Raw genomic sequence first — 27,206 nt, 5'->3', positions numbered from 1 at the left:
TACAGAAAGGATATCCGTATTCTGAATCGAGCAACATGTCTGGTCGCGGAAAGGGTGGAAAAGTCAAGGGAAAGGCGAAGTCCCGTTCCAATAGGGCGGGATTGCAGTTCCCCGTGGGTCGTATCCACCGTTTGCTGAGGAAAGGAAACTACGCTGAACGCGTCGGTGCTGGTGCACCGGTCTACCTGGCTGCAGTCATGGAATATCTGGCCGCTGAAGTTTTGGAGTTGGCTGGCAACGCCGCTCGTGACAACAAGAAAACTAGGATCATCCCTCGTCATCTGCAACTCGCCATCCGCAATGACGAGGAGTTGAACAAGCTGTTGTCCGGTGTAACCATTGCCCAAGGTGGTGTTTTGCCGAACATCCAGGCCGTATTGCTACCCAAGAAGACCGAAAAGAAGGCATAATCGACATAATCTGGCATCTGATACAAATGGCCCTTTTCAGGGCCACAAAATTTTTTTTACGATGGCGTATTCTGTTCAGCATTAATGCTATCCCTAACATTTATACCATTTTCCTATCCATATTTAGCATAATAGTTTATTAGATTTGATGCAATTATTGACGCAGTTTCTAGAAATAAAATAAATTTATGAATTTATGTGATAATTAAGCATCAAGATTGGTTTTCATAAATAAGATTCTCTCATATTAGATTTATTTATTTATCTACTATTACTTTCATAATTTCTTTAATTTCTTCACAGTAGTTTAAGATACTAGTTAGTATTAATATTATTAAATTACTTTATTTAGTTTATAATACTCCAGTTTCAGAGTTGAGGATTCTGTTTCAAAACCAATAAATAATCAATAGTATCAATACGCAGTTTGCATATTTTACGTGAACTAGAAATTATAAAATTCATTTAAAAATATTAAGCATCGAGATCTGCTTTAATTGAATAAGGCTTTCACTTCACTTATTTATTTGTAATAATAGATCAATTCAGTTTCATGTGAAACGTTTTGAATATTGCAACGTACTTGTTTATTATATCGTATATTTTGATGTCTTATGACTTGTGCTGTAATTCAAACATTTAAAATCAAATTGATTACATTCATCGGTTGACTTACGAATATTTTAGTCTTAGAAATTCAATCGTTTAGTATCTCATTTTAGAGTTAAAATAAATATTTCTAATGTCAAATTTCTGAGTTGCTCATTAATATCATTAGTTATCTTTTCTAGTTTGGTTATTTCACGATCTCCGTCGCTTTGTAAATTTTGCTAAATATATAAATAACAAATATTAATAGAAACAAGAAATAATATATATATATATAATAATGGATATTACGTATTTTTTTTATTTCCAATATTATTCTTATTTGCTGTCTCTTTGTATTTATCTATATAAATAAAAACAGCAAATCTGAAAATATTTTAACATCGGGCATGACACGTGTGAAATCGTCTCGATTGACTCGATTCTCAACATGTATCACGAAATGGCGTTGGGAGAGAAGGAATGTCCTGTCTTTGTTCGGGCGTCAAATGTGGTCAGACAAAGAAACATGGTTATTTTGTGCTATTCACACAATTTTTACATCACAAATCAAATTCTAATTTATTTAGATTTACATTTTATATAATCTTTGGAGCATATAATTATTCTCTTTACTAATATTAGAAGGAATAATTGAAATTATATATAAAGCTCCACAAAATATGATTCCTTTAGTTTATATCTCGAACTTCATCATGAAATTATGTGTAATTCATTTCAATATAATTATATCTGAAACATGAAATTTTGTGTAGCACATGTGCACGTTAAATTATGTTGAAGTACGTAAATTTAATTGTTTAATTGAAAGGTATGTTTCGCGTCGACAATTATTTTAAAATTGTATGGTTTAACTATCCAACGTAATTTTTATACATTTTTACGTGTTACATTGAGACGAATGTTACTGAATTGTCGGGCCCATTTTATTGTTCATTAAATTATTTTGACACAAAGTTTAACTTGAGTATCCTGTAGTTTTAGTTCAATGTCAAAAACGTGGACAGTTGTTCCTACGGCGCACCAATGAGGCCGAGGTCGACCCCATCGCGGCAGTGCTGCGCGATGTGATTGGTTGTCGCGTGGCTACGCCGTTACGTATATAAAGAACGCAGACGCCGAGAAAATCAATCGACGTTCCGACTTCGTTGAGTCCACGACTTGTACGCAGAGTTTCGTTGCAACTGATCTCATCATGCCACCGAAAGCTAGTGGTAAAGCGGTGAAGAAGGCGGGCAAGGCTCAGAAGAACATCAGCAAAACCGACAAGAAGAAGAGGCGCAAGAGGAAGGAGAGCTACGCCATTTACATCTACAAGGTACTGAAGCAAGTACATCCGGACACTGGAATCTCCAGCAAAGCTATGAGCATCATGAACAGCTTTGTCAACGATGTATTCGAGAGAATCGCCGCGGAAGCGTCGAGATTGGCGCATTACAACAAGCGCTCAACGATCACCTCTCGGGAGATCCAGACCGCTGTGAGGCTCTTGTTGCCCGGTGAATTGGCGAAGCACGCAGTCAGCGAAGGCACGAAAGCAGTAACCAAGTACACTAGTTCAAAATGAAGCAATATTTAATATATTGCATACGCATATCGGCCCTTTTCAGGGCCAACAAATCCTTAAAACATGGAAATCTCTCGTTTTCTCTGTAATAATCTATATCCATATCCCCGTCTTTAGTAATAAACGTAGATAAAACGTTAAAGCATAAATTGTAGCAATTTTTATTTTTTAAATATTCGATATTTCGATCGAAATTATTAAGTTTAAAAATTGTCTTTAAAATTGTTTATCTCATAGCGAATTCTGTCGCTTATATAACTTGTATTACACTGATTAACAAATAAATAATTTAATCGATTAAATACTAAATAATATTGTCACGTTATTTTTAACAGAATGTATTATTTCTTATTTCATTGTCAAAATTTATTATATTATGTTTACTGCATTTAGATATGTTATATTTATATAAAGCAGCTTTAATGTATTTTATTCGATGTAGTGCCATTGAATTTATATATAAATTCTTAATATTATTTTATTCATTATTAATAAATACTATTTATGACATTATTTATTAAATAATCAATAAGCAATAAGAATTCAGTGTTGTGAACAGTTTGAAATTACTCCAATATTTTATATTCATACAATAACCTTCAACAGAGCTATTTTGTTATGTAAATATTTAGAAATGACCTTTCAAACAGATCAAAATTTAATTGCAGTCATGATCAGGATGTATATTTTTATCATCTTTTAAATTACTTTTTGTAACAGATTTATTGAAATTTTTCAGTTTTATTCACAAGTCCAGTTTTATAATAAATGACCGAATGCTATAAGATAAAAAGAGATATTCTTATCTCTAGATAAAAAATTATATTTATCATTTGTTGTAAAAGTATATTTACGAAACCTTAATCGCTTACATAATTCTTGCTCTCGTTTATTTAAAATTATTAGTTTACCATTTTACTAGAATATAAAATGAAAAAACGACAAGATAGTTTTACAATTTTATTTGCAAATTTGTTTTTCTCTCCTTAAAAGATAATAAAATTAAATGAAAATTGTACTAAACGTTTTAGATGTTTAAATATCTATGTGTGCATTACGTGCAAAAATGAAGACAGACCGTAAAATGTTGAAACGACTGGGAGAATGGCGTAATATTAAAAATAAATTTTTTTTTTAATTATTTGTAATGTCACAATGTTTAAAAGTTATTTTAAAATATTAATAAATTAGCTTTGTTCAACGTGAGAAAAATAATATAGAAATATTTTTGAAGTTACATTTGGAAAATAGTTTTTAAAAGTATCCAAATATCTTTGTATCTTCAAAAACATTTTGTTTAAAATAGATTAAATAAATGGTACATATTTTATAAATAATGGTCACACGTTTATCTATCAGAACTTATAAATAGCTGCGTGCAATTACATTACTTTCTTAAAGTATAGATTTGTTTAGTATGCTTGCGGACAAAAGGATGGATAAACGAATGTGGCAGATTAAAATTGTGTAAATAAAGTCCCCTTCTTGATTAAAGTGCTGAAGTAAATAAATTCTATCCTATAACTTTTATCCATTATTTTCGAGATATCTATTTCATATTCATGGAAGTCGTTTCGTAGAAACGTTTTTTCAATATAGAAATTGCAAACGTATCGATTTACCGCTTATAAAAGTATCCAAAAATATATTCGAAAGTAAAATGTAATGAAAAAAAAAATCTGCTTGGTTTTCTTTTTACTTAATTTATTTTAAATTTTTGACGAATATGAAAGATAGATGCAATACACACACTATAAAATTTGAAAAAGCATACAAATATAAGATTAATCTTCTTGGATATTAATACAAATCTTATTTCTAAATAATTGCTATAACGAGAAATACAACGTTTGAAATTTTTGGTGGCCCTGAAAAGGGCCGATTTGTATAGAAGTAAAAACTGTCTATGTTTAACCGCCGAAGCCGTACAAAGTTCTTCCTTGGCGTTTCAGGGCGTAGACGACGTCCATGGCAGTTACAGTCTTTCTTTTTGCATGCTCGGTATAGGTAACCGCGTCACGAATAACGTTTTCTAAAAACACCTTCAGTACACCACGTGTTTCCTCGTAAATCAATCCGGAAATACGTTTGACTCCGCCACGACGTGCCAAACGACGGATGGCCGGTTTGGTAATACCCTGGATGTTATCACGAAGTACTTTACGATGTCTCTTCGCTCCTCCTTTTCCCAATCCTTTTCCTCCCTTGCCGCGGCCAGTCATGATGTTCTGCTTTTAATCGTTGTACGTACACTCACGGAAGTGCCAAACGATTTTGGTGGCTCACCTCAGAAACCAGCCGATTTTATTGCCTAGCTGCTCCGACGCGCCCCACTCTGACGGCATCCACCAATAGGAGCGTTCTCTCTCTACCTTTGTGGCTCGCCCCACTCCTGAAGCATTGACCAATCAAACGCGGCGTGCTTTTCCAGTATGGTATATATACAGGAGCAATTCCGACAAACTTACAATCTGACTTGACACAGAGTTCCGCTCGTATTAGATTTGACGCATTCAGAATTTGAAGGTTACGATGGCACGTACCAAGCAGACCGCTCGCAAATCGACTGGAGGAAAGGCGCCTCGCAAACAGCTAGCCACGAAAGCTGCAAGGAAGAGTGCTCCGGCTACCGGTGGCGTGAAAAAACCCCATCGTTACAGGCCTGGCACTGTGGCCCTCCGTGAAATTCGGCGTTATCAGAAAAGTACGGAGTTATTAATCCGTAAATTGCCATTCCAACGACTTGTTCGTGAGATTGCTCAAGATTTCAAGACGGATCTTCGCTTCCAAAGTTCTGCTGTAATGGCTCTTCAGGAAGCTAGCGAGGCATATCTTGTCGGTCTTTTCGAAGATACGAACTTGTGCGCTATTCATGCTAAGCGAGTTACCATCATGCCTAAAGATATCCAACTGGCACGTCGTATTCGTGGCGAGCGAGCTTAAGCGTAGCGAATTATAATAGAAATATTTAATCGGCCCTTTTCAGGGCCAACAATTTTTCCAACGGATATTTCTCGTTTGCATATACCTTATTTTTATTTGATTTAAACAGAATTATTCTGATACTTTTTCTTAATGTATTTATTTGAAAATTAGTATTTAAAATGTCTTTATATAAACTTTTCCAATTATATTTAATATACTTTGAAATTACGAATATTTCTTCTATTTGATATTACAACGAACACGAACACATGATAGTAAAAATAAAATTTTATTTACATATAAAATTATCTTAGTTTCTTAAGTAACGTTAATTTATGTACAATTCAATTATTAATGAACGCAAAAATATTTCTAGAACAATTTATAAACCTGACAAAATGCATAGAATATCAATATATAAATTTTATAAGTCTGAAATTGAAAATCTTCATATTTTTTCGTGGAGTACATACATATACTATTTCATAAACATTGACTTCCCTGAATTATAGATAAACAGCTTATTACACTGATAAATGTAACAGTTAGATGCTTTGATATCTTTCAATGAAAATATATGATCTTAAATATTTTTAAACACTTATCAAAAAAATTAAAACTCAATTAAGACTTGTAAATATCTTCAGCATTACAAATTACAAGCCAAGAGGGGACTCGATACACTTTTTATCTTATCCTTATTCGTCTATCCTTTATGCTGGCTATTTTTATCCTTAATGTACCAATCTCGTGTATATTTTCTTATTTCTATCGTATCTACAATACACTTCTTGACCTTTTTTATTTATCTTTTCCCTACCTCTTTTTATTATAGATGGTCTAAAAATTGTATATATATATATACATACTATATAAATACTATATATATATAAAATTTTCTTTTCTATCAACTTTTAACTTTTGTTTGTACTTACCTATACCCCGCAACTGAATTCCTCGTTGTCTTATTGTTAGTACAATCAATTTTCATTCATTCTTTCTTCACTGCCCTCCTCGATACTGCTTCAATCTTCTTGTACTTTTAATTCTTCGACTTGTCGCCATCCAAACACGTCACCGATTCTCTTAATATCTCTATAAAATGATTTCCTTTCTCCTCTGCCAATGTTTTTCTTGTATCTTGAGTGTCTTCCTTTTTTTCCTAATTCAGTTTCTGTTCCACCATTTCTTGTGCCTTTTTTTCATTTTCCTCTGAAATTAGTTTCTCTCTCTCTGCTTACAATCTTGACTTATATTTCTACTTTATTCACATTATTATACAAGTCTACTTCTTATATATGTCGCACAAACTCTTTAACGTACATACCTTATCCTATCTTAACCTATAACCCCCCCCTTCCCCCATCACGATCATCTCTACTCTTTTTACTTTCTTTCCTCTTAAGTATTATTTTCTTATCTTCTTCTTGATTCTTGAAATTGAATAATCTGTATAATAAAAATATGTTGCTGACTTTATTGTAAGATTTTTTCTTAGGCTTTTGCACGTTTCGGAACCTACTTACTTATCTTCTTTGTATTGGTTTACGTTATATCTATCGACATTTGAATATGAAACGATATCTAAATTTTCTAAAAATCGATCATATAATTTATTATTATAATGCCGATTATAATTTATTAATAAATATTGATGAGTGAAATAAAATTATATAAAATATCGAATACAGCACGAAACACAAGGTTTTGGAGTACTTAATTCTAACAATAAGAAAAATGCAAACTAATTTAGTAAATAAAACTATATTGAAAAGACATCAAATATTTCAAAATTGTATTAACATTAAAATATACATTTAAATTTAGCATATTAATTAAATTTAACCCTCCATGAACTAGGTGGGGTGTGACATACCCCAGCAAGAATTTCCATAACTTCTTAAAAAGTACCACTCATATATGTTTTACCGATTTCGTGCAACTGGAAAGTGCATTGTTACCAATCATACTAAATTATAGTGTATTTATAATGAAGTATAGCATGGGGTATGAAATATACCCACATTTGATCCATGTTGATTTTCCATTTGGTTCACGGAGGGTTAATTTAAATATATTTCTTAATACAATTTCAGAAACTTCTAAATATCATCACGCAATTACAGTTATCGATATAATAAAACATATGTTTAAATTTGAATTTTAATTATTCGTTAGCTCGTCTTATCGAAGCTAAATCCTAGTGTACTATAAATATACCTAACGCTGTTTACATAATTTCTTTGTGTTTGTTATTGTAATAAAGAGTTGTATAACGAGTTTGATATAATTTTATCAGTATTATTTGTATTCAAAAATCAAACTTAAAATATTGAAAATATTCTAAGACTAATATGTAAATTTTTAGGGTCTTGAGGTCTTAAATTAGTTGGCGTTTAATGAATTCTTAATAAGCGTTCTATATATTTTCATCATAATCGAGTCTTATAAGTAGAATCGTAAGGCTCGTAACATAAACATATATTCCTGTAAGACTTGTAAGAATTTTTAAATACTTATATCTTTATATAATATTTTTACTGACAGCTTCTTACTAACCATAAAATTTACAAGAAATCGTAGATATTTACGAATAATTATACGTCTTATGATACATACACATAACATTAAAATATTAGTCATAAGTTCTTACAAGTTTTACGAGAATACGTTACGAATCTAATGGGTCAATTCTAAGCAGAATCGTAAGGTTGCTTAGAATTTAGGCATTAGATTCTGTTTAGAATCGACCCATTAAGACCATTACATAAAAAATTCAAATGAAATTTTGCATTATTTTAAAAAAGTACTATAACGTACATCCTATTGATGTGACACGTCTGCAATTAACTTGCGCATTAAATTTCTATCTGCAAAAATATTGTATAAAGGTATAAGCACTTAAAAATTTTTACAAATCTTACAGGAATATGTTACGAGCCTTACGATTCTGCTTAGAATTTAGGCATTAGATTCTGTCTAGAATCGACCCATTAAGACCATTACATAAAAAATTCAAATGAAATTTTGCATTATTTTAAAAAAGTACTATAACGTACATCCTATTGATGTGACACGTCTGCAATTAACTTGCGCATTAAATTATCAAAAATTGATATCTAATATATCCATTTTATCAATGTAGTTTAATTGATTCAATTAATTCATCTTTTTTTAATTATAAAAATAAAAAAAGACATATATCGTTGAACTCTCTGAGATTAAAGTAATCTACATTGGTAGAAACGAGAATCAATCACAAATTATTATCTAAATGATATTATATAAACGAACATAAATTATTATCTTAATTAATCTAAACATTTTTTCTACCATTATTTATATTTTATTCATTTGTATTTTATTTCAAATAATAGGAATAAGAAACGTTGGAAGTTTCAAATATTTAAAAAAATCATACCATCAACCGTCAAGCAGCGTTCAGCCAATGGCAGCTTCGCTCGCACGCCATTGGTCAAACGTTACTGACGCCATTTCCTATAAATACAGCTGGTTTTGCGACGCTCCCTCAAAACGCGTTTTGCCATCGTACGGTTCGCACGGAGGGTATTTACGCTCGATTAGATCAAGATGTCTGGACGTGGTAAAGGAGGCAAGATTAAAGGCAAGGCGAAGAGCCGCTCCAACCGAGCTGGATTACAATTTCCCGTGGGCCGTATCCATCGATTATTGCGAAAGGGAAATTATGCCGAACGTGTAGGCGCTGGAGCACCGGTATACCTGGCCGCCGTGATGGAATACCTTGCCGCCGAAGTGTTGGAGTTGGCCGGCAACGCAGCTCGCGATAACAAAAAGACAAGAATCATTCCGAGACACCTGCAGCTCGCCATCCGCAATGACGAGGAGTTGAACAAGCTGCTGTCCGGCGTAACCATTGCTCAAGGTGGTGTCTTGCCGAACATTCAGGCGGTGCTGTTGCCGAAGAAAACTGAAAAGAAAGCATAATCGTAAACTGACGTGAGACAACCTTTGGTTTGCAGCCACTGCGAGTAACAAATGGCCCTTTTCAGGGCCCCAAAATATTCATACGATGGTACGATCTCTTGTCTGTTTGCTGCATGTACAATTTACTCCGTATCTTTCATTTGAATAGTAGTTGTAACTGACAAAAATAGATGTCAATCGATATCAAAATACAAAAGAACACTTGATGGAAACGTCTGGAACAGTTTTATTTCTGACTTGTAAATACATTAATGATCATATTCCAACTCAAGCCATTTGAAATATGTTGTTATAACCTAAGAGATAATGTAAAAAGTAATTTATGTAATATAGGCTTATTTATTCAAAATAAATATCTTTAAATATATTTCCTTAATTTCCTCGAACTACTCCAGTAAAAGTTTTCTAAATTGTTCTAAATATCTTGTGGACTTTACCTCCAAATTTATGACTTAAACTTTGTCATTCTGCATGTATTACTTAAATATTATCTTAGATCGTTACTTACATCTTGTATAAACTAAAGTTCTTAAATTTTATTTTATTAATTTTATTCAATCTCTATTCCTCTAACTACTCCAGTAAAAGTACTCTAAATATCTTGTAGATCCTTAAAATAATTATCCTCTTCAAAATGTAATGCTATTGATTATATAATTATGATAAAATTTTATTTAATAATTACTTCTATTGTTAGAATCAAGTTAAACTAAAAAAACGTAGAAGATATAATACACTTTCTAAATTAGTATTTTACTGCACCTCCAAATTTATTAATTTTATCATCTCTTGTACATAATATTTAAATACCTTATATTACATCGTTATTTACGTCTTGTATAAAATTAGCATTCTAATCTATTTACTAACTTTACAACTTTGTTTCATTAGCTTTGACTTATAAGTATAAAGCATATTTGATAAAATGCTAAATAAATGAGGGAATAATTTTAGATACATACATCACATATATATATTTGACAATTTTATATTATTATTTAGTATACAGTATTGTTAGAATTTACAAATTTGTAAAAGATTATACAGTAATAGTCTACTTGGAATAAATTGTGTAAATTTTATATCTTGATAAACATTCATAAAAGTTGAGCAATTAATTTATTTAATGATAGTACCATAAATAACATTGCTTTTTGCGTCAGGAAAAAGTATCAAATAACTTAGAAGTCATAAGGCTTTCTTCTTTTTCGTGATAACATGTATATACACGTATACACTCTTCTTCAGTAAAGTTGCTTTACATACGATTCAATATACTTTGAATTGAACGCAAATTTGTTATTTCTCTTTCGAGTTCTCCACCATTAGGTTTACTAAAGAGAGTTGTTAAACATTTCGAAATAACATCCTGACACTTTGTTATTATCTTTCTCCTGCAGTAAAGGAAGTTTTTAATTAGTACCAAATTTAACATTATGATTTTGATTAGCAATTAAAAATAAAAAATTTACTTATTTTTATTTAAATTAAATTATATTTTGTGCGCTTTCTTTTTTGTTTTAAAATAAAATATTTAATATTGTTCAAAATGTTTAAATTTAATTAAAAAATCTGAATTTTGTATTAGTTGATTTCTAATCTCTGCAATATGAAGTACAATGAATTATAATCGAGATTCTAGTTTATAAATAATACGCACCTGACAAAATTGTTTGTTACAGTCATGTTTTTTATGAAATGATTTACCAAGTTCGCTGTTGATTCGATTAAGTGAAATTCGTTACCTTCATTTAACCAAATACGGGTATTTTTACCAATCATTCTAAAGACAGACAGTTTGAGCATAACATGAAATATCATACTTTGAAATATCAGAACGCCGAAATTTTGCAATTAATATACTTACTTATCATAAATGTCTAAAAGATCTTCCATTGCTACTCCCAATTCCAAGAAAGAAGTTATAATACTAGTATTAGTTACTTTATATTTACATGCCTTCATTTCCAATTGTTTCACTAAAAAATCTAAAACAAAAGAATTAAAATTAAAATTTTATTGTCAATATAAAATCAAATATACATAAAATATAATTACCAATTGGGAAACAATGCGGTGATCCGATATATTCTTGACCAAGTACTTTAATTTTGCACATTAAAATGGTCATTTTATCCTCATTCGATGGTTCCGTTGCATTTTCTAATTCTATGAACATTAAGAATGCATTAGAAAGTTGAGAAAACTATTGTTAAAATATTATAAATATGCAAACTATTGTATACCATTATCAATTATGTTGGTCCAAATTCCTTTAATTAACATGTCATCTTGATGACCCGAGCAGTGAATGATAGCTAGTTTGCATTCCCAAAGTTGTAAAGGCTCTGCATATTCTTCATATAACTATAATTAATATTGTATATAATAATCTTAAGGAGAAATAAGATTTAAATGAAAAATAACATACTTTCGTTAAAATTACAAACCTGTGTAATATCAAGCAACGAAGAATTTAATCTCAATTTTGCATCTGTAACTATCATCGAATCGAACAGGTTTTGCTGATTGCTGATAATCTCAAGTATCTGTTAAAGACATTTGAGAAATCAATTATTAATTAATATAATACATTAAATTTATTTAAATATTAGAATATGAATGGCACATAAAACTTTATATAACCTATATTATTTTTTCTCTCTTTAAGATATTTTTCAATTATTGATTGCATACATAAAAGAAAGATCTAAATCGTAAAGTTATAGATGTTCCACTTTGTAGAGAATTGAATTCATGATTAACAGCTTAAAATATGTACCTGTTGTTGCATTCTAGCTACTTCTAATTTATCTTCTAATTCGCGTAAGAAAATTCCAAGGTAAGGAGCATATCCAGTTTGATCGCTTCGCATACATACAACCGCACGTGCTAAATATTCGACTCTTTTTGAGAGTGATATTTCCGATCTGTAAAAAAATGAATATAAATTTTTATATTTTTGCCAAAACATTATATATTACATGCAATATATGTGCATACCCGACTTTGGTAGCCAAAGAATCCAAGATCTTTGCTGCAGCAGCATGATTTTTATTTCTTTCATAGAACTGCCAAAGTAATTCAGGCGCATTAACACGATTGAGGTAAGTTTCTAGCGAAGGTGCAGCAAAAGCAACTAATTCACCGTGAAGTCCTCTATCTATCATCCAAGTATAAATCGAGGAATGAAGAGTCTCACATGGTGCATGCAGTGCATCGTCTATGATCTCATGTAACTAAAAAAAATATTAATATTATAATACATTTCAAAATACATATGCAAAAAATTTACATTACATACAATTTCTTTCGCCGGTATTACAACAGCATTTGATGCTGTTTGTAAAGGAGGTCCTGGCTTGCTCGGTATAGTTGGCGTTAAAGGATTAGAGATGCTCTGGTGATACAAGTGATCTAACATTGTGGTAAATTCCTTATAAATCTCCGAACTGTAAATAAAATTGTATTAAATTATTACTTGTTGTTATCCATAAAGATGTATGCTGTTGTTATGTACCGTTTCGTAAAAGCGAGATTTCCTTCTTGATCCTCTATAGGTTCATTATTTTTATAATAATGTGAAGCAGCGTTGTTGGGATCTATTCTTTCTGCACAACAAATACACAATTCAAGTACACCTGTGTAGAATTGGCATGCGACAAATTGTTGGCACACTGCATTCAGATTCAACCTCGGTGCTACCTCTTTACAAAGCTGTGTAGATATTCAATAAATAAGTAAAATTAAATATTGCCTTTCGCTGCACAGATGATATTATGACGTACCATTAAAGCAGACTGAAGATAACATTCTTTGTCCTCGGGATTTGTGCACCCTTTTGCTTTCAGGAGAATTTCGTTTGCCTAAATTTACGAAAATGATCATAATTATTATACTATATAATTCCTATCATATAAATGTTGATAAGACTATAACTTTTATAAAAAAAAAATTATATTCATGTTACCTTAGAGCAAACAGCATCTTCAGTTCTGTATAAATTGGGACAGACTTCTCTTAATTTTGCACTTACGGAATCCACTGATGCGTTATCTCCAAGATAACTGCAAAATATTAACTGTAAATTATTGGAATATTTGTACAAAATTTATAAACTTACCTATCAATCAAATGAACGATGAGCAGAGAAGATATTTCGTGACCTATTAAAATTAAATCTCTGAAGGTGGCTGTAGAAAATTGAGTAATTTGATCCTGAAAGATCAACATTCTGATTTATCTTGAAAATAAAAAACTAATTATCTTCCAGTAAGCTTAACTAATGAAAAAAAAATTAAATTACTTTTGATAGACAGTTGACGATATTATTTAGCTGATTTTCGCATAATATTTTCCATAAACCTAAAACCTCACATGCATGAGTAATGAAAACTTTTAAGGCGTCCAAGGAGTTTCTTTCTTCCACAATTGGTTCTTGAAAATGACTTTGCATCGTTGTTTCAAAACCGTCTGTTAAACCTCTACTTGTGCTTTGTCTGTATACGTATATACTTTGTTTTAGTTTTAATTGACTTCCTAATTAGCTTATTATAATCTAATAAAATTATAACATACATATACATATATTATTATATAAAAAAATTATATGTTTTAGAAAATACATACTGTTTTGTGATATGTGTATTTCTGTTTAAGAAAGATCTAAGTGCTTGCAAATGACCTAAGATCCAAGTAATTTGTGTTGCTGGTACTGTACTGGAAATCTGAATAAAATAAGTAATACTTATAATTTATAAGCATTAAAATTTCAAAAATAAAAATAATAACACACAATTCATTTCAGAATATATATATAGACAATCGAGGAAATATTTTTTAAAAAATTACATACAATAATAATTTTTCTCTAAAAGTTACTTACCACGGTTTTATTACTTATTATTTCTTGTTTTATACATCTTACATTCCATATAGGACGAAGTATTCTTCCGACATACAAATATAACCCGCTATGTTTAGCAGAGAAATGTTGCAAACTAATGTCTGTGGTAAGCCCCATTTGCGTGGGTGATCGGAAGGGTTGGACTCTAGAATCGAAAATTGGCACTCTGGGCGTAGATGTGCGTAAATCTGCTATATGTTAAAATGTAAATCAAATATATAAATAAAATATTATATGGACATTTGAATTCTAAGAGAACACAATACTATACCTGGTATGGTAGGGAAACCAGAATGCATATCAATCGGAGGACATATCCCTGCTATTCTTTGACCACCATATAGGAAGAATGCTCGAGTGGCCCATTCCGACAACTACAACATAAAAAATGTTTATTGTTATTAATAATAAACATATAAATAATACATAGTATAGTATTATATAGTATAGAACAAAATTAACAATATAAATTACAAAATATAAATAAAATTTAAAGATGATAACGCGTGGCTCGTATGAAAGAAAATTCATAATTAACGGATTCCATCCTGACTATATTTCTTTCTGTAAGAGGAGATTGATTGAAGACAGTAATTTGCATAATTAAAAAAGGTGGAGATTCTAGGACTATATTAAGCCTAAGGATCTAAAGGAGGGGGAGTTTGAACAATCTCATATAAGACTCACTACAATAGACTTAGTACTGGGACTGATAAACCGACGGAGAGGGCGCCGAGTGGCTCACCGCTCAGTATGATTGACTCGCGATCTGCGGATTCGGCGTTAAACTGTAGGTCCCCTCGAGTGACAAAGTCTGTAGAGTGAAATTCCACTACTACCAGATTGAAAAATATAAGCAAGTCCCTGCCTCCGAAGGGGCTACAAGGCTAGAATTGATACGCATGGTACTGTGACCCATGAATAGAGTCGGAAAACCATACAGGGGATTTGAAGAAGAACCGACGGAGCAACTGATGGAACAACTTCAAATTCAGATGATATAGTTCCACTCGCTTTCACTACTAATAATAGAACTCCTTCACTTGTTGAGCAAGTTATGGGAAATGAATGGTATAGTGCATAAGGGTTTTACTTAAGAATTTCTACTAAGGATATCTAAAGTTGCGGCTTAAGAGTTGCAATGGAAAGCACTATATAATCACTATGCTAACGAAATTTTAAAAAGTAAGCTGAAAATAATAAATCATTACACAAAGTCAGATATCAAAATAGTTTTCTTTATAAGTTTATAAATAAAGAAAACTAATTTGATAAGTATATTTGACTTCGTGCCCGAGAAAAAATGTTATATATAACATTTTTTCATAAATGTGTCAATTTTACATATAATTATATATAATTATATATGAAATACTTTTTCCCGGGTGTAAATGATTTATTATTTTTAAACCATTTTGTTAAAGTTCTTTTCTGTAAAATTTAACTTTTTTTCTGGAGCTTTAAACTTCATACAATGATTTATTATTTTTATCTTATTAGCTACTATTATAGCTTATACTTTCTGTACTTAAAACGAAATAAGTATATACTTGAAATTTACGAGAAAAAAGTTCAAATACAATCTAGTGCAACAAAATAAAAAACAAATCTACGTAGCCCCCTTTAATATAACAACCATGTCATACTTTCTACTGCAACTCTTAAGCTGCAGCAGCATAAGATAAAATATCCTTATTAGAGATTCTTAGTAGAGTTCTTAAGTGAAACCCTTATGTATTATACCATCCATTTCCCATAACTTGCTCAACAGGTGAAGAAGTTCCATTGTAAGTAAAATTTGATAAATATATATATAAAAATATATCATTACCTGAGCATTTTGAGAACTCTCAAGTGTCGCCAAAATTAGGCATGTAGCGCAAGCTTGTTCTAAGGATTGTGTTTGAAAATAGGCGCGTACTACTTCGGTATCAGGACCACGTTGTTCTAAGAGAAGTTGTTTCAGTATATCTACAGGACGGACTTGCATTAAGATTATCGCTCCCTGTAACAAAATAAATATAATAATAATGACCAATGTATGCGCATGTCTCATATAGATATGATAAAAATGTATCTATTATATATACCTGTGCTGTTAAGAATATAAATTTCCTTGGTGGTTCCATATGTTGGCGCACTAATAAAGGAGGTTCACCCTGAGCACTACTTTGCTTTTCTATGTGTATAGCCGAATCTCTTATGATTTCCTCCATAGCCCAAGCTGGACTATCAAGAGGCAAAATACTTTGAGTTTCAGCCAAGTAATTTGTGAATGGATAAGCATCGTTACTCAAACACCATGCGGTTTCCGTATCACCACCGCAAACAAGAAAAAGGGTCCCTAGAAAATATTTTACGCAATGCAATGAATTATATTCGCATCAAATGTGTTATTCAAGATATATTATGAAAAAATAAATTACCCTTTCGATAATAGGCCATTTGTACTTTTCGTGGTCTCATTACTGGAGCATTTGCAGCATAACCTGGTGGTAGTCTGACATGTATCAATTGTAAACCTTGTGGTCTACTTGACGGATTTGAAATTGAAGTGCAACTGAAGTAAAAACGAGTTCCTGTTGCCGCAACAACAACCAAATTCAAGTGTACCGATTCGGATTCCATTATGGCTGATATGCTTACAAGAGGTCGAAAATTGTTACTATCCAGAGTTCTGGAAGAAACAAATTTTAATAATTCGATTTATGTTAGTATTATATTATATAAGTACTGTACATTAAGTACATGTAATTGTACTTAATGTAAAGTACATTAATAAAAGATTACCTACTTAACAACATGAACAGTATTTTGAACCAAAGAAGCTTGAGATAATGAAGTGATTTTAGATGCGCCACCATTGTCAATATCCCAAACCGTGATTGTACCTCTATCACCCAAAGTATACAAAATATTACGTGAATCGTCCACAGATATCTGTATTATAGCTTCTTCCTCTGATAGTGCCATAGTGACAAATGATGGCACTAGAAATGATAATGGACCTTCTGAATGATTAACTTTTTTACAACGTTTACCAAACCAGCTGCTCTCTGCCTATATGCGAAAAAATTTTTTTATTTTTTAATACAGAATAAAATGAATTTTAAAAATTATTGACAGAACAATGAAATGAATAAATCTGTTTTAAGCTTGAAAAGATGTTTAACCTGATAATATATTTCAAAAAGTGATCCATTTCTACCACCAAGAAATATTCTGCCACTATTAGTATTAGCAATTGTAGTGATTCCTATTCCATCGGTAGTAACAGTAAAGATCGGTTCTGGAACTAACTGCATTTCTGTAGATATACGAAAAAAGATTGAATTTAATTAAAAAATAATTCCTAACAAACACAAATAAATAGAATTGTAATAATAAATTATTACCTCCTCCAGCATCGGATATTGTAACACCAAGAATGGTTATTTCTACCGTTGTTGTAAGAATTAATAAGTATTTCACGTAGCTCTGGAAGATTCCTGCCTTGGGTTTTACTAAGCCTACACTTATAATAGTTTCATTCAACCCATCAAAGTAAGCAACATCAGATCTATACAATTTTAGAGCAAAAAAATTTTTAACATTTTAGTTTCCTATATATAAATTTATAAAAATTCATATTTATCAATAAAATTCAAAATGTTAATACTTACTCATTTTCATATGACCACAAATAAATATCACTATCAATTGTAAGCCATGCTTTCGAAATCTCTGTGAAAAGGCCCATCATACAATGACATTGCATATCTACATTTTTATTAAGGATTAAATATATTTAATCTTCCGAGGACCAGCATGTTTTTGATCGACTTTTTTATTTTAAGGGCTAGAACTTTTTTGTCAATATCATGGGGTTGAATGGCGAAAAAGGTGGCGCTACTATCAAGTCTCCTAAAGGAGTCTCCAGTCCTCCACAGGTTAATATTCATAAAATAGTTATCATAATTTAGGCTTCATGTAAAAGCAGCAGAGTTATAATCGATAAGTCTCGTCTCATGTATGTTTTAGTTATGAGATGTTGATTAGAAACTTGAAGTAAAAAGGAGTATTTTGTAATTGTAATTCCAAAATGGACTGTAATTCACATCACTCCTTTCACTTATAACTTTCTACTTTTCAATCAATTTATGCTACAAATTATTATAATTTATATCAATTAAGAACAATAAATTGATACATAATAAAGTATTTGTTTTCACTATTTAGAAAGGATACGGCCAAAGTGTTCCATGACTTCAGAAGGCAAAGGAATTTTACTATGTATCTTCATTTGATTAATATTTGTTAAAGTCAGTGATGCACCATTTAAATTAGGATAATCATGATCATCCAGACCACTAACAGTTGGTCCACCTATAGAAAATATATTAATTACAGTTGGTTTAGCCTCAAATTAACATTAATATCCTTCACAGTTATATTTATAATACTAATTTACTAATTCTTTATATAGCTAATGTATAATTTACCTTGCACATTATATCGCATAAGATTAATTAAGGATGGAAAATTGCTGTCTGCAATAATATGTTTATCTACCATTTTTCCAGCCATCTCTAACGAGTCTAAGTGCATTTTTAAAGGCTCCATTTCTGTAAGCGTCATATTCCTCATTTCCTAAAAGTATTACTAGAAAGAGACAAGATACATGAACATGTAAATATATTTGCAAATTAATTTTAAGTGACAATCATATAGATCTTAATAACCTTAAAAGAGAAAAATCTTTCCTTCTTCTTTTAGAGCTATTTTGATATCAAGAAAACCACTCAGTACGTTTAATGCACAAAAATAAAATAATTTAAAAATTACGAAAACAAGGCAACGCATTATATATGACAAATAATGCTGTTTCAGAGAAGAGATAAAGTTATAGGTTAAATCTGGAGAATGTGCATTTTTTATTGAAATTATTAGAATGTAAAGTTTTCGAATATATAGAATGATGTAAGATAAATTGATATAATTACGTACTCGATACTGTAGTTATACGGTCTTACTAGAATTCGATGTATGCAAAAAAACATCAAGCGTAACTCTAATCAATTCTAACCTCCAACTCCACAACACTCATTCGCGCCAGACCGGCACCGGCAGGCAGTGATACGAATTCCGGGCCACTTACAGCACGCGATCAGCGCCACCGGTCGGCGACCTGGCGCAACCGGTGGCAACAAGCACGAGCCCGTGTCCGTGTGACTTGGTAGTTAGAAGCGTGCCGACTATACTCTGAACGAGTGCGAAAAGGTCAAAGTATAGTCAGCTCGCGACTATTCTCATGCGCATGCGAGAATGCTTTGATAAAACCCGCGCTCATAATGGTTGTTCTACAATGTGCTCTTTGTTTCCTGTTTCTTACTTTTTACCTTTTGTTTTTTTCCTCTTTGTCATCGTTTTATCGACAATTATATTTCTTGATATGTTTTCTGTTTCGTCTGAAGTTCGTTAACGTTTATCTTGAGCAACAGAAAACGAAAAACGAGATAAGAAGCAAAAAGGCAAGATACAAAAAACAGCAAAAAGCAAGAAACAGGAAACAAAAAGCACATTGTAGAATAGGTTTTAGAATGCATAATCTTGTTTGTAGATATATTTATGTTTTGAGATAGTTCTATAAAAATCCTGACATTCGAATGATATTTTAATCTATACCGTTATATTTAGTTAATCAGGAAGAGCAATAAATTTCATTATTACAAATTTTGTTGGAGATAAGGATAAGATAAAGAGATATAGGAAGATGGTACAGTTGTAAAAGGAGATTCACATAATCTAAAAGAACTGCAGCAGTCGAAATCTTTTGTATAATATTATATTTAAAAAGTTATTACTCACTTTTTCTATTACAGCCTTGTAAAGAGTAAATTTATATAATCAATAATGACAAAATAATATTATACATGTTTAATAAATAAAATTGATAAGATATATAATAATGAGGATGATTCTAAAATGTTTATAAAAAATGATATAACAATTATATATTTTAATTCTATTAAAAAAATATCGAAATTTTTGAAAAAATTTTGAGAGATCTAGTAGTATCGTTATCCAAATAATTGTTACAAGCACAATTCCTATATACAAGTGCAAATATGATGACAATAAAAACATATCCAAACTTTATCCAAGAAACGTCCTGAAAATATTCTTAGAATGTTCAAAGGACATAGGAATATATCCTCTGAATGTCTTTAGGACATCCTTGGAGGTCCATGTTGTATGGGTAATTAACAAATCTAAGAAATTATGAAAGAAAAATAAACAACGCTTTATTTAATAGAAAATGAATGTCAAAAATATTTGCAACTTGCACACTCAGTTATTCTCAGGCAATTCGCCGTTGCTATTACTACTGTTAGTTAAAGAGGAATGTCTAGTCAGTTGCGGCAATTCAAAATGCCATTTTGAATCTTTATCTGTATTAAAATCAACTATTTCATAATTCTTCAAAGGAGGTCTTGCTTTAATACCTAATGTTGTAGGTCGCTTCATGGGGTCCTCATCTAACATCATTTTGAGCAAATTGTACTGCAAAAGAGATATATGTATATATATTCTACATAATAATTCCAATTAAAACATTATATATACACATATATATATATGTAATATATGAGATAATATATGATTTTGATGTATTCCTTTACCTCGGCAGAATAGTTCTTTGCAAAATCTTTCGGAAAAATGGATTTTTTTAGATTCGATAACGTTGCTATTCTTTCCATATCAGTAGAAAATGGTATAAGGAGTTCAAAGAAAATTATTCCTAAAGAATAAATATCTACTTTGTAGTTGTAAATTTGGCCGTTCATTTGTTCAGGTGACATATATAAGTGCGTGCCAACACATGCAGTATGCACATTGTTCTTTAAAGAAACATTTTCATATTCAGCTGCAGGTGTGTGAGTCCTATCACATCCGTCAATCATCGCAGTCACAAGTCCAAAATCGCCGATCTTTATCTTACCGTCAAGAGCAAAAAATATATTCGATGGCTAAAAAAACAATTTTTTTTTACTACAAAATAAAATATAAAATAGATTTTTATTATTTTAAAACAGACGTCCTGTCACCTTTAAATCTCGATGAATTAATCCTTGCAAATGTACATACTCCACAGCATCCACTATTTGTTGGAAGATATTTAATATCTGATTAAAATCTCTTTCTGACGTGTGCTGCTTTAGCCATTCCCTCAAACTGAGTCTTTGGCACAATTGCATCTGTATGTATAGGAACATTTTCGCAGACTTCTTGGTGTTTGACTTTTTCTTTAAATCTAAGGAAAACGGTTTTTGGGGTTTGCGTTCTTTTTTCTCTTTCGCAATATTATTATCAGTTTCTTCAAATACAATACTTTCAGAATAATCATTTTCATTATTATTAGGCAATTCTTTTTCAGTTATACTACTCGAAAAGGATAAGTCCGAATTCTCGGTACTATAAGTATTAATGCAAATCGAGTTATTATCATACTGCTTTTCGTTTGATCTTTCAAATATAATGTATGAATCATCGTTCGCATCCACTTTATTTAATTCGAAAGCTTCACAGGCACTTTCTACAGAAGATTGATCAGTTTGTGAAACATCAATGTACACAGAATGATTAGGTTTTGTCTCGGTTTGAGTTATTTCCGACGAAAGAAAATCAGTTGAACATCTTAGTTTATCAATCCATTGTTGATCATGCTCTTCTTGCCATCCACTAGGAGGACACTCTAACCAAGCATAATAGTACCTTACAATATTGAGATGCTCCAATTTAGCTAATGCTCTTACTTCTCTTGTGACGCGATCTCTTGAATCTTCGCTGCAATAGTATTTTTTAATAAAAATAGTACTTTTAAATAAAATTCTTATCTAGTTAAAGTTCTATTGTCATAATCATATTTATATTATAAGTGCAACTAGACGCTGTAATCGATTACTTTGTAAATTTAGGAATCTTAATAGACTGCATTACAAAAATCCTGGTAAATTTTTAACTTGCCATTTTTTTAATTTATATAAAACTAAGCGTACATTAATACAATAAAAGAATGAAAAATAATCATTCTTTTAAATATTATTTAGTTTAGAAAAAGTACGACACTATTTAGTATTTGAGTTTCACTTAAGAATACATTATAAGTCTATAAAACTGAAAAAGAAGAGAAAATAATTAAGTACTAACTTGTTCGACAATGCAATTCTTTTAATAGCATAATTGCAAGCATCAATTTTGTTTTTAACTTCAAAGACCACACCATACCCTCCTTTTCCTAAGCAATCAACTAGCTCATAATCCATTAAGAAACGTGAATAAAAATTTTCACCATTATCATTAGTTGTATCACTTATTTTGGTTTCTACATGTCTTTCAACTATTAAAGGCTGAAACATGATTCATTTAAATTTTAATTTAAAATAAAATATAAAGTTATCAAAATAGCTAAACAAGAAAGTAAAAAAATATGAATAATTATAATTTATTTATTTACTTACCGCAGGTATGGCATCTTTAGTAGCAACTGTCGTTACATTAAAGAAACGTTGTGTCAACATAAAATTCAATAAAAAGGCAGTTGTAATCGAAATTACTAAAATCTCTTTCCTAATAACAAAAAAATTAAACTTAATAAATAATATATTTCATATTTTATATAAATATGATTATAATTAGAAACTTACCACCAATCCCAAATTGACATCACAACTTTAGCAGGCATGATATTTTCCTCATAATTTTGCATGGATTTCTCTATGCCAGTGATAAGTAGAATATCAGAATTGGTAAGATTACATTGCTTATTAGTTACTTCCATTGAATATAAGTAAAATCCATTACCTATAAAAGAATAAATTCACATTCATAAATTTGTCCATATCAACAGTTACTCTATTCTACATGATTATTTTTATAATTAGCAATTTTAAAAATATTAGCATGTCCAAATATTACCATTAATATATTCTGTACTATATAATACAGATAACGCAATTGCATTCTGTGCTTCATATGTTTTAATAGAATCTTCATCGTTATCTGGTAAAGTATTTAAAATAGCAGTTGCTGAAATTTTTTAAAAGTATTAATAATAAATGTTGATTTCGCAAATATACAGTGTAAAATAAATCAAAAAGCTTACCAGCTGCTGGATATGGCTGCCACGAATATCTTACATATTGAACATACTTATTCATACTAGATTCTAACAAATTTTTATCGTTGTGATTTTCTTGCACATATAATTGTCTTTCATGCATGCCTAAATATAAACCTGGCCTAATTGCAGAATATTTCGACCCCCAGACCCAATGAGAGGTATCGAATAAATCAATTTTTTCCAAAGGTCCTGAAGAAACGTCTCCACGCCATATTGTAACAATTGGAGAATCAAACTAATAAAAATAATAACTTTTATCATTTTACATTAAATATTATAATTGTCATTATAATTATAATTGTCACTAACCTTATACTGCCATAACGTAACTTTAGGATTACTTTTATCAACAGCCCAAATCAAACCTTCTGGAATAACTGCTTTGATTTCTATATTTAGAGCAATGTCTTCATTGGAACAAGAAACAGGAGATTTTAGTTTTAATTCATATTGCCCAACGCTGAAGTTCCACCTTTAAACAATGATGTTATTTGACATATCTTATTTTTTTAACTATAAATAGAACTGGGATAGGTATTAGTTCACCTTTCACTACCTGTACGATCTTCTATAGCTCGCACAGTTTGTTGAAAACGTTGAATAATAAGTATATCTTCTTCTACATATTCTTGACTATCTGTGTTGTTTTTGCATTCAGAAACACCAGAAACACATTTATATTTTATTTCTCCTGTATTGACGAATACACCTATTTTACAGAAAATATTTTTTAAATAGTATACCTAACAATAAATTTAAGTAAAAAATGTAAAGCTTCAAAAAATAAAAGTTCTTCAAAAATTTTCTAATTTTAGCATTATAAACTTTTATACCTGAGAGTTTTAAATTAAAATTCTGTTTAAAAAAAATTGTTTAAATTTATTTAAATAAAATTTATTGGAAAATATAATTTTATTGTCTATTATCTTTTATAAAATTTAGCTAACTAGAAACCTCTTTTAACACCTGTCATCTAGATGCTTGATATATTATAAAAACAAAATAACACAACACACAATGTAATAAAAAAAATTTACTAAAACTTACCATAAGAATGTAGTTCTTTGCCGCCAGCGTAGACTAAATTATCAGAAAAACGAAGCGATAAATCTAATAACTGATCTGCCGTTATCGGCATTGTTTCCAAATTTTCTCCATCAAATTTATACAATTGTCCACTCAAAGACGGGATTAAACGTACCCATTGTCCATTATTGTTAAGCTATAAATTAATACTTTGTATTAACACTTTATCTCAAACAATAATATATTATTATATATTTGGAAGTCATAAGAGTTATTTATATAATAATATCCAGTATTGAAAGATAAAGAAAACTCATAGACACTTTCTTACTTCTACGTCATGAATACTGGATGACAACATTGGTCCATTGTTAAAATCAACAGTCCATTGTTTTTTACCATAATTGCTAGCATTGAGGGCTGATATACTTCCATCCAATGTACTGACAAATATCAAACTGGCGAAACAAAATACATCTATTAATAAGCAAGATTCAGATACATCAAACAAATAATTAATATTTTGTTATTTAATTCTAACTTTTAAGTCATATATTGATTGTTTTTTGTCAATCGTATCTTTCAACAAGCCATAGAAATTTCTAGACTTTGCATCCATTCATTGTAGCCGAACTAGTATACAGTAGTGATGCTTAAAATGAAATATAGATAATAGGCTACGTTTTCACTATGAATTTAGGCTGTGGCCTACATCCCAAATTCGACCTAAATAATTTAAGTCCGTCGCTATAAACATTTGACAGATGATCAGACTCGGCTGTAGGTCAGGGTTCGGTTTTTGGTGTAAACGTAGTCATAGATATATATTTGTGATGTTTGACGAAAGTAAGCAAGAAGTTTTAATGCAATCCAGTACAAGGATAGGCTTCAAAAGTATGAGTTCTTTGTATATACATTTTATTTTTACTTTTATGCTAGAAATTTTTCGGGCTTTCTCGAAGACAGTTTTGGTAGAAGATTAACAGGTGTGTTATAAAATGTTCGTTCGACTTAAATTTCATTCATGTTTTGTGGTTATATACAAGATAATCGTGCAGGACATTTTGAAAAAAATTTTAGTGCAATCCTGTGCAGCAACAAAGTACATACCTTTTGTAGCCCAAAAGCAGGTATTCTTATAATATATTTTATTTGTTTACTTTCACAAGCTAGATTTTTAAAACTATCTCAAAAATAGTTTTGGTAGAAGGTTAATAGGTGTCTAATAAAATTTTCGTTCGACTTGTCTTCATTCAGATTTTATGGTTATATACAAGATAATCATGCAGGAAGATAACAAATGTGGAAAAAATTTTTTATTACAAACATCATTCTACTTCTTGAAAAGGAAAGAGGATCGAAGTCAATCACCTGCGTGTATCTTTGAAGTGTTGATCGCACGTTTTTAGCAACAACGCATCCTCAGCGGAGACAAGGGAACGTGCAATCGCGATTGTCACCAAACAATAGAAACATATTTGTTGCCATAAACGAGACATCTTATCTGCGAGACTGAGTGCCGTTCGTACGTAGCATTCTGTCGTATCGAGTTTTAATCAGTTTTACTGCAACGGATTATATTGCAGGTCGATCGACGGACGCACATGTGTTACACATCTAACAGCACACATCGAACTGATGATCACCTGTGATCACCTTCACTGCCGATGACATGCGATGTTTGAACTGTGCGCAATGACTGTTGGTTATGCAGTATGCGCACCGTACGTTATTACATATTTTTACAATTATGTTTAATTTCTACCAATATATGACTTTTAATCTCGGTGTTTAGTTTACTCTATAACGTTTTCTTTAACTTTTAAAATTAGAAAAAATAAAAAGTAATTAAAAGTTTAATGTAATGTGTAGTGTAGAACTGGACGTTAGTCATCGTTGTCACGTATTACGTATATAAACATGTACCAGCTGACCATCAGAAAAACTATACTGCTTGCAGAATGAAAAAATAAGAACAAAATTTTATAATATAGTATTTATAATTAAGTTATTATAGTAAATCTGATATGTCCGATTATTATTTATATAGTATTTAAAAGGAATGTTTAGAATAATAACTTTTCTTGTCGTTTAAATAACATATAAATTCTTCCTGAATTGTGCTTTTAGTTATTTACTTGCAATTATTTATATTATTTATACGGTTTTGGAAGTTTTCCATTATAAAAGATATGTCATAAAAATGTTTATTCTCTTCTTGGCATTGTAAGCTGAAATAAATAAATAATATAAAAATATATTATAAAAATAAATTATTTATTTATACATTATTACTTATTTTACTAAATATGATAATAGTAAATATAAAAACAAATAAATTTTATCTCAAAAAAAGTACCCTGCATTGTGCCTCTTTATACGAGTCTATCAAGAATAATCACGTGGTTGATGACTCACTCACGCAGGTGTACAGAAAATCCCGCCGAAAAGATTTATTGCATCATCACTTGTTCTCGCCCAATGACGATGAGGACACGTATCGAAGATGCGCTCTAACAGCCAATCGCCGAGCGATCTTTCGATCACCTGATTTTTAGGTCCGTTCGCGTTGCTTAAAGGCCGTATCAGACTATCGACTTTGCAGGCCGATCCGACTACCGACTCTGATGGCTC

General features: G+C 30.7%; 7 protein-coding genes across 9 annotated transcripts; 4 read left to right on the top strand and 3 right to left on the bottom strand.

The window, feature by feature from the left end:
* The first annotated feature begins 8 nt into the window (after nucleotides 1-8).
* On the top strand, nucleotides 9-501 carry LOC108725493 (histone H2A). The gene has a single exon (XM_018452536.1). The coding sequence runs from the start codon at nucleotides 36-38 to the stop codon at nucleotides 408-410; it is 375 nt and encodes a 124-aa protein (XP_018308038.1). The 5' UTR covers nucleotides 9-35; the 3' UTR covers nucleotides 411-501.
* Nucleotides 502-2,086: 1,585 nt separating this feature from the next.
* On the top strand, nucleotides 2,087-2,736 carry LOC108725517 (histone H2B). Its single transcript, XM_018452567.1, has one exon. The coding sequence runs from the start codon at nucleotides 2,215-2,217 to the stop codon at nucleotides 2,584-2,586; it is 372 nt and encodes a 123-aa protein (XP_018308069.1). The 5' UTR covers nucleotides 2,087-2,214; the 3' UTR covers nucleotides 2,587-2,736.
* A 1,648-nt stretch (nucleotides 2,737-4,384) lies between these two features.
* Nucleotides 4,385-4,849, bottom strand: LOC108725457 (histone H4). The gene has a single exon (XM_018452477.1). It carries the CDS (start codon nucleotides 4,806-4,808, stop codon nucleotides 4,497-4,499), a length of 312 nt encoding a protein of 103 aa, XP_018307979.1. The 5' UTR covers nucleotides 4,809-4,849; the 3' UTR covers nucleotides 4,385-4,496.
* A 218-nt stretch (nucleotides 4,850-5,067) lies between these two features.
* LOC108725637 (histone H3) lies at nucleotides 5,068-5,559 on the top strand. The gene has a single exon (XM_018452799.1). The coding sequence runs from the start codon at nucleotides 5,119-5,121 to the stop codon at nucleotides 5,527-5,529; it is 411 nt and encodes a 136-aa protein (XP_018308301.1). The 5' UTR covers nucleotides 5,068-5,118; the 3' UTR covers nucleotides 5,530-5,559.
* Nucleotides 5,560-9,048: 3,489 nt separating this feature from the next.
* On the top strand, nucleotides 9,049-9,744 carry LOC108725639 (histone H2A). The gene has a single exon (XM_018452803.1). It carries the CDS (start codon nucleotides 9,103-9,105, stop codon nucleotides 9,475-9,477), a length of 375 nt encoding a protein of 124 aa, XP_018308305.1. The 5' UTR covers nucleotides 9,049-9,102; the 3' UTR covers nucleotides 9,478-9,744.
* An 888-nt stretch (nucleotides 9,745-10,632) lies between these two features.
* Nucleotides 10,633-19,454, bottom strand: Nup154 (nuclear pore complex protein Nup154). 3 transcript variants are annotated; one of them, XM_018452800.1, is made up of 27 exons: nucleotides 19,370-19,454; nucleotides 18,865-19,024; nucleotides 18,611-18,748; nucleotides 18,046-18,142; nucleotides 17,779-17,942; nucleotides 17,557-17,690; nucleotides 17,178-17,443; nucleotides 16,810-17,060; nucleotides 16,474-16,727; nucleotides 16,215-16,388; nucleotides 14,655-14,757; nucleotides 14,363-14,574; nucleotides 14,107-14,204; nucleotides 13,784-13,976; nucleotides 13,601-13,695; nucleotides 13,448-13,544; nucleotides 13,266-13,343; nucleotides 12,998-13,194; nucleotides 12,782-12,929; nucleotides 12,481-12,716; nucleotides 12,260-12,407; nucleotides 11,928-12,026; nucleotides 11,724-11,844; nucleotides 11,536-11,646; nucleotides 11,345-11,465; nucleotides 11,138-11,260; nucleotides 10,633-10,871 (listed from the first exon to the last, which is right to left on the bottom strand). In XM_018452800.1, the coding sequence occupies exons 2-27, from the start codon at nucleotides 19,007-19,009 to the stop codon at nucleotides 10,736-10,738; spliced, it is 3,939 nt and encodes a 1,312-aa protein (XP_018308302.1). In that variant the 5' UTR covers nucleotides 19,010-19,024; nucleotides 19,370-19,454; the 3' UTR covers nucleotides 10,633-10,735. The 3 variants fall into 3 exon arrangements, with proteins under 3 accessions (XP_018308302.1, XP_018308304.1, XP_018308303.1); XM_018452802.1 differs by having other exon boundaries at nucleotides 14,363-14,571; XM_018452801.1 differs by having other exon boundaries at nucleotides 19,377-19,454.
* A 991-nt stretch (nucleotides 19,455-20,445) lies between these two features.
* LOC108725466 (pancreatic eIF-2alpha kinase) lies at nucleotides 20,446-26,195 on the bottom strand. The gene is made up of 13 exons (XM_018452489.1): nucleotides 25,944-26,195; nucleotides 24,904-25,030; nucleotides 24,594-24,768; nucleotides 24,093-24,255; nucleotides 23,856-24,018; nucleotides 23,529-23,781; nucleotides 23,342-23,452; nucleotides 23,071-23,227; nucleotides 22,885-22,993; nucleotides 22,574-22,773; nucleotides 21,472-22,210; nucleotides 21,046-21,393; nucleotides 20,446-20,926 (listed from the first exon to the last, which is right to left on the bottom strand). Exons 1-13 carry the CDS (start codon nucleotides 26,069-26,071, stop codon nucleotides 20,714-20,716), a joined length of 2,886 nt encoding a protein of 961 aa, XP_018307991.1. The 5' UTR covers nucleotides 26,072-26,195; the 3' UTR covers nucleotides 20,446-20,713.
* Between the last annotated feature and the right edge of the window lie 1,011 nt (nucleotides 26,196-27,206).

The sequence above is a fragment of the Mycetomoellerius zeteki genome, unplaced genomic scaffold (genome assembly GCF_001594055.1).
Source record: "Mycetomoellerius zeteki isolate Tzet28-1 unplaced genomic scaffold, Tzet1.0 scaffold35, whole genome shotgun sequence".
Taxonomy (NCBI): Eukaryota; Metazoa; Arthropoda; class Insecta; order Hymenoptera; family Formicidae; genus Mycetomoellerius; species Mycetomoellerius zeteki.
The sequence above is the reverse complement of the archived record's forward strand: the minus strand, read 5'-3'. Positions and strand labels throughout refer to the sequence as shown.

What these genes read in the sequence shown, in the direction of transcription:
- LOC108725639 (XM_018452803.1), top strand. Translation starts at nt 9,103, where the DNA reads ATGTCTGGACGTGGTAAAGGAGGCAAGATTAAAGGCAAGGCGAAGAGC.
- LOC108725457 (XM_018452477.1), bottom strand. Translation starts at nt 4,808, where the DNA reads ATGACTGGCCGCGGCAAGGGAGGAAAAGGATTGGGAAAAGGAGGAGCG.
- LOC108725517 (XM_018452567.1), top strand. Translation starts at nt 2,215, where the DNA reads ATGCCACCGAAAGCTAGTGGTAAAGCGGTGAAGAAGGCGGGCAAGGCT.
- Nup154 (XM_018452800.1), bottom strand. Translation starts at nt 19,009, where the DNA reads ATGAGGAATATGACGCTTACAGAAATGGAGCCTTTAAAAATGCACTTA. An exon ending in TCTTTGGCTACCAAAGTCGG is followed by an intron (nt 12,408 to 12,480) that starts GTATGCACATAT and finishes ATTTTTTTACAG; the next exon opens with ATCGGAAATATCACTCTCAA. An exon ending in CTTTTAGACATTTATGATAA is followed by an intron (nt 11,261 to 11,344) that starts GTAAGTATATTA and finishes GTCTGTCTTTAG; the next exon opens with AATGATTGGTAAAAATACCC.
- LOC108725466 (XM_018452489.1), bottom strand. Translation starts at nt 26,071, where the DNA reads ATGTCTCGTTTATGGCAACAAATATGTTTCTATTGTTTGGTGACAATC. An exon ending in CCAGTATTCATGACGTAGAA is followed by an intron (nt 24,769 to 24,903) that starts GTAAGAAAGTGT and finishes ATTAATTTATAG; the next exon opens with CTTAACAATAATGGACAATG. An exon ending in ATGTCAATTTGGGATTGGTG is followed by an intron (nt 22,994 to 23,070) that starts GTAAGTTTCTAA and finishes TTTTGTTATTAG; the next exon opens with GAAAGAGATTTTAGTAATTT.
- LOC108725493 (XM_018452536.1), top strand. Translation starts at nt 36, where the DNA reads ATGTCTGGTCGCGGAAAGGGTGGAAAAGTCAAGGGAAAGGCGAAGTCC.
- LOC108725637 (XM_018452799.1), top strand. Translation starts at nt 5,119, where the DNA reads ATGGCACGTACCAAGCAGACCGCTCGCAAATCGACTGGAGGAAAGGCG.